Source organism: Takifugu rubripes, unplaced genomic scaffold (assembly GCF_901000725.2).
Source record: "Takifugu rubripes unplaced genomic scaffold, fTakRub1.2, whole genome shotgun sequence".
Lineage (NCBI taxonomy): Eukaryota > Metazoa > Chordata > Actinopteri > Tetraodontiformes > Tetraodontidae > Takifugu > Takifugu rubripes.
The window spans coordinates 29729-36074 of record NW_021821673.1 but is presented as its reverse complement, the minus strand read 5'-3'; the positions used below and the strand labels follow the sequence as shown (position 1 = coordinate 36074).

The 6346-nt window shown below is 45.9% G+C and overlaps 1 protein-coding gene and 1 long non-coding RNA gene across 2 annotated transcripts in view; both read right to left on the bottom strand.

Annotated features, from left to right (window-relative positions):
* LOC115248776 (uncharacterized) overlaps positions 1-1179 on the bottom strand; it is a 1590-nt gene extending 411 nt beyond the window's left edge. The window contains exons 1-2 of the long non-coding RNA XR_003887513.1: positions 1140-1179; positions 1-431 (exon numbers count right to left, since the gene is read on the bottom strand). The exon at positions 1-431 is cut by the window's left edge and continues 411 nt beyond it. This is a non-coding gene — a long non-coding RNA (uncharacterized lncRNA). The remainder of the gene's footprint in view (positions 432-1139) is intronic.
* On the bottom strand, positions 1180-3116 carry LOC115248771 (Krueppel-like factor 9; the record flags this gene model as incomplete). The annotated part of the gene is given in 3 exon segments (XM_029832566.1): positions 1180-1484; positions 2787-2889; positions 2891-3116. Coding segments are annotated over 3 exon segments (555 nt in total), but the record flags the coding sequence as incomplete, so codon positions are not given.
* Positions 3117-6346: the final 3230 nt, after the last annotated feature.

The window sequence follows — 6346 nt, the reverse complement described above, 5'->3', positions numbered from 1 at the left end:
ACGTTTATCAGTTAACTGTCAAAATACACGCGAAAAAAGGGGCGAAGCCACAACCTAATGTCACATAAAAACATGTCAAAATAGTTTTGATTTTTATGTCCAGACACAAATTAGAAAAAGAGAAAAAAGTTGGAGTTGCCAGACGTTGTGCTTCCGCACCACCAGCAGGGGGAGTCGTAGTGCTGGAACAGAGACGCAGGTCCGACAGAATAAAACTCACCATGAAGCTGCTGGCATCAGGTGCAGTCACTCACACTAGCGCCACAATGGTCAGTATCAATATCAACACAACGATCCTGACAACATCTATTCGCGTGGATTTTTGTGTCCGTCCTGTCTTGTGAAGGCACAATAAGTCGGTAGTTCCAGGTCTTTAAAGGTGAGGGGCCACCAGGCCTCCGACTCAATATGGAACCCTGTAAAGTTTTTCCCTGTAGAGTTACAATAATTCAAGTCTTCGTAAAGAAAGGAAAATGGTTGAGATTCTAGACAATTCTAACTACAATTTGTAAAATTGATGTTTCTATACAGAAAATACAGCACAGACAAGCTGATCTGTCTGATTTACGAACACTATAGTTAAAAATACGAAAGCTCTGAGATTCTATTATACTTGCCAGTAATATTGTTGCATGCTGTGCATGTGTTCAGCTGAAGATACATTATAATACTGCTCTAGTGCACATTCACCTTGACCGTGTGTGCGATGAGAGTTAGTAAAGCACTAATTCCAAAACTTTAGTATTATTGGATGCTGTTAGCGTAACCTATAAAAAACTCTATGACTCTATCATGTAAACAAAAGTAGTGTTTGGTTTTTAAACTAACGTGTATAATGTACCAAAATGCCCCTTAGATTACAGGCTGCTCTGCGATTGAGTAAATATAATAAGACACACACTAACGAGTGAAAGGATTTTCTTGAAAAAAGGCAAAGCCACTAGAAGCTGTCAGAAATACCTGAATAAATATCAATCATCTAAGGAAACGAAAGGAAAGGTTACTCTCTGGCTCAAAAGCATTTCCGTTTAGCGTTGGACACGTTTTCCCAAGTAAAGGAGCATTTAAATAGTGGTTTGACTGGTTGGTGAGTGATTTTAGGAGGAGCAAACACTGCTCGTGGGTGTGCCAACACGCACCTCTGGATCTCCTGCGTGTAACTAGATAATCCGTTTGTCTGCCACAGCGGGGGGTGGGGGGGGTCACACCCCCGACAGGACTCTGGTCTCCAGAGTCAGAGGAAGACACGGACACAGAGCAGCGGCGCCGCTTGGCCACACTGGAGCCCTGGAGCATGCTGGGATGGAAGCCTGCGTGGCGGCGGGCGTGTTTGGTCAGGTGGTCGCTCCTCATGAAGCACTTGTCGCACAGGGGGCAGTTGAAGCGCTTCTCACCTGTGTGCGTGCGGTAGTGACGCGTGAGCTCGTCTGAGCGGGAGAACTTTTTACCGCAGTCTGGCCACGTACATTCAAATGGGCGTTCACCTGAGGACAGAGAACACATTAGTCAACCGGATGCAGCCGAACTTCAGCAAATCATATAGACAAACAACATTGACTGCAATACGTATGAATAAAAACTAAGGACTCAATGTGATGCGGGGAACTGGTATTGTCTGGAAAAGGTGGTATTTTAATGAGCCAAAATTATTTTCCCCTTTTGTTTTATATGCTGATATTAATCTGATACTACTTAAAATACTACTTGTGTTTTGGTGTGAATTGTATTTAGGCCTTATTAATCCCTATTTTTCAAGTAGATATTTGGTCAATAAAATTGGTCCAAAATGTTGATGGAATTCCATGTGACGTGTTTGGACATCTGGACGAATACCATGTTTGAAGAACGTATAAAAAGACCAAGCGTTTCCTCATTTGATGAAAAATATCTCATTACATTTCTACATATGAATTTTTATTTTTCTCTGTTCGAGGTGGGACTTTTGGACAGTTTGGAGGAGAAACTATCCTCGGATAAAAATAAAATAAAAATAACCCTTGTAAACAGCAGTAAACGCTCAGTCAACTACAGGCTTCATACATTTAAGCAGCAGCTTCACAGAGATGTTTTATTTGTGCAGCAAAAGTCTGGAAAGTCTTCCTGAAAAAGGTTTTCTCGGAATGAGACGAGGACATGTGGATCGATAAATGCTGAGTCACGGTGCACAGAACGGAAACAGACCTCTGGCCCCTCCCCCTGCACGTGCTCCACTGGACCTCAAGTCCGTTCTTGTTTACACTTTGCGCGAGGGGCGTGGGAAACCTGTGACGTATGAGGAAATGACGTCGCGGGGAGTGAAGCGGTGGGACTGGGACCGTCAGTGCCGCAGTGACCCGCTGTGAAGCTACCGACGGGCTGAGCGGGGCGGTCACCGCCCTGTCCCCTCATTTATAGATCCCCGTTCTGGCTTCATTATCTCCGCGGCTCTCGGGACCTCAGGTGACTTTTCACACCTGACCAGGTCACGGATGACGCCCGGTGGCAAACCGTCTCCCCGAACAGGTCCAACCGCCACCCCTCACCCCCCCAGTCGGGCCGGTCGGTGACACCCCCGGCAGGTGCATAAATCAATAAAATATAACGGGACCACCGCTCCTAATCTAGCATTGCTCCTTTGCGGGAACACGTTTAATGTCATATATGGACATGTGTGGCTCTCAAGGGGAGGATTTGCTGTATAAATAAGTCAACAAAGTCTTAAACTCGACGCCAACGTGACATGGAGCGGTAACGCGGAGCCGGTTGCCCGGGGTTGGGGTTGGGGTTGGGGTTGGGGTTACACTCACCAGTGTGGACCCGGAGGTGCGCCTTCAGGTGGGACGATTTGCCATACATCTTCCCACAGCCCGTGAAGGGACAGCAGTGCCTCTTCTCCGGAGAGTCCTGCACGCCCGCCGCCCGCCCTCTTCTTCCCCCGGTTGTCCCCACCGTTTGCCCGGCAGCTGCCCCGCTCCACCTTCTCCTGTGTGCCGGCTTCGCCTCCGGCCAGGCTGTTGGGGCGACATTTATTCAAGTCTAATAAAATCATTGCCACCATCAGCAAAGTCCTGTTGTCCTGGTTCTCTTTCAACTTGTCCTCTGCGTGACCCGATGGTCGGCTTGGGAGGCAGTCTGCAGAGACCCTCAACCTCCGACATCACCGCTGCAGGTCCGAAGGAACAAAACAAAAATCTCCACAAGAAAAGTAACAATCGGTCGAATTGGAGACAATAACAGCGCAGTTGTTCCCCCGAAACGTGGTAAAACATCCACACGTGTCGTCCTCAATGTGACTATTCCGCAAACGCGGCGCTTTCTTGGTGCGATCGCGGGGTGGAAGAGCGACCAGCCGCCAGGATAAAGCACGCGCCCCGACCCGCTTTCTAATGTTGCCCCTAAATACCCTCAAAGACTAACAAAGGGCCGCGCTTGCGTCTTATTCCGAGTTTACGTGAACTCCCACACATGCGTCGTCCAGTCCTGCTTCACCGAGCGTCGCGTCTCTCAACTCCAAGAAACAATTTCGCGGAATCTCGCGGCGTCATCAGAAAAGCGGGACGTGATTGGTCAGGAGGAAACACGAGTCGTTTTTGGAATCACAAACTCACGTGACAGGCAGACCGGAGAATCAACCAATCAGCCACCGGGACGGGGAGCAACGAGAGGCGTGGCCAGGCTCCATCAATGAGACGTTCCCGTGCACCAAAAAGATGGGATTTATCTGCGCTGGAAATGTTGTCGACTTTCAATCTCAGGCAAATGATTAAACTAATAACAAAGTTCACACCAAAAATAATTGATATCGGGTTTTATACCATACAAAATACTAGTCATTAACAAGTCACAACACATATCTCAACAAAAGGAACAGATTTAAAACCAATTAAAAGAGCAAACAGGGAAATGTCTAATTATTATTTTTAGTAGTAGTTGTAATATAAAGCAGTCCATCTGTGTGGTCATTGAAAACACAGCACCAGCCATCCTGGCATGAATAAAATAGCTAGCCCCCTTTAATTACAATACATTTTATATGTCTAGATTACAAAATGTATACAACGCATCGAAATACATGTTAACATTTGGATATGTTTGTTTTTTAAAAGAAATAAATACGTACCAATTATTACATGTTCATGGCCAAACTTTATTTCACCAAGATAAATGTTTCCCGACACCTAAATTAGGAGATTCTATATAAAGTTTGGCGGCAGAGGTGCTCGTGAACTCATCACGACGCGCTCTGACGGCCCACGCTGCTGCCTCAGTCACGATCTCTGTACAAACACGATTATTATATGGTTATTTACACACAATATCTTTACTATTATGTTTGTAAAATGACGTAAGGTCAATTTATGGATTAATTTCAAAGCTATCTAATGAATATAGCAAAAGCAAAGCAGTAAAAGTCAACATAAGAGAGTTTATGAAGAGTTAGCGGACTCCACTTATATTCATGTTGAAAACAGACATTGTATCTTCATAACACAGTGCACTTTGACCATAACGTGTTGTTTCTGAGTTAAGACCACGGTAACACTTGGCTCTGGTCCCGCCTACTGCCGGCAAAACAATCAGTGAAGGTCAAACTGCGCATTGAAACAGGTCAGGTTTAGGGCAGATCTATGCAGCTGTTCTTCACATAAGTGTGAAAGCAGCACATGCAAGCAGGCGCTTCTGGGAGGCACAAAGAGTGTGTGTTTGTCAACGCTCCAATACAACTTAGATATCGTGCTCAATTTCTAATGTACGATTAATTCCACCCTCCGTGTTCAGCAGCCTCACCTGTGACAACAGCATGACAGTTATTCTAAAATGAATATTTAGTTTCTTCGGAAATAAACGGTGCCCAAATGGGTCACAGCTTTGTGTATAAGAACTATTTAATGTACTTGTACCTCCACTTGATTTTAGTGGTAAATACTAAACTGTTTGCTCCACTACAAGATAAGTTCATTTCTAACCTAGACGTAATATACATGAATAAATGAAACCATGATAGAGGCAGAAGTCAGAAGGAGTGTAACCACAATCCTACCGCTGCACTATCATCACTCAGAAACATAAAGATTCCAGTTAGTCCCAAACATCCAGGAGCTTTATTACTGTAACTCTGGTCATATGATCCCTCTGTGAGTACTTTTGTTAGAACTTGAATATTTGATTGTAGACTTTTGCAATGTGACCTGTTTCAGATGACCTGCTAACGTGTCTGGAGTCAGTGTGAGAGGACCCTCGTGGTATAAACAGAAGGGGCACCGAGTGCTCTGGGTCACTGCTCTGCTGAGGTTCTGAGAAAATTGAGCAACGGTTCCTCCAGTTGGGAACTGTGAGTGGGAACACTGTTGTGCTTCCACACCACCAGCAGGGGGCGCTCCTTTCACCAATACTGTTGATTCCACCATCACTGGAACGTTGCTCTTTTTCCTTAAACACACGTGGTGTTGTTTACAGTTTAAACGGTGTGATTCGTTAATGAGCAGCACAAACACCCCCCAAACACCCCCCAAAACACCCGCCAACACGCCTCATTAACGCTGATCCTGTTTGCGGTCAGGTGACGAAGGAGCGTCAAAAAGGTGTCGGAGGTTTCTAGTTGGAGAAAGAACCAGGAGGGCCAGCCTGACCCAGCGTCCCCCCCCCCGGGCTTGCTCCTGGACCGTCAACATCCCCGGGAAGAGGAAGCGCTGCACTCACACCTCCGTCCGCACCAGCGCGGCTGAACACATGACGCATCTGGGTCATGTTGTTGATGGCACGCGGCGACATGCTCCAAGACGTTGCGCGCGCTGCAATTCTGCGAGGAGGCGAGGCGGGAGGAGGGGCACGTGCGCTGTCAGAACAGAACGTTCTACCCCACGTGCGGCATAGATCACGACCACTGAGTTAGTCCGCCCTGTGTCACGTGACCTGCCCACGTAACACGGTGCACTGTTCCATGTTGAGCAGCAGAGGTCGATGACTCGATCGATACCGGACACGAAAGCGGCCGCTTCCGGTCACTCAAACCAAAACAGGCTGAATGGACATTTTAGTCGAGCTGTAATTTGTGTCATTATTGTAGTTTTACACACAATTCTGATTCATTCACTTGGTTTCTAGTATGTTTTTCTTAAATGAGGATTAATTAAAACTATATGATGGTTGAATGTTGTTCCATATGAAGCTTTTAAAGAGGGTTGTGGTAGCAATGATGATAAAATGATGACAACAGTTTAAGGTTGTGGTTTGGGAATGTGATGGAAAATATAAGAAATAATCTAAAATAGCCACTTCCTCAGCCACACCTGGTGTTCTCAATCAATCAATCAATCAATCAATCAATCAATCAATCAATCAATCAATCAATCCTGGTAGCTAAATA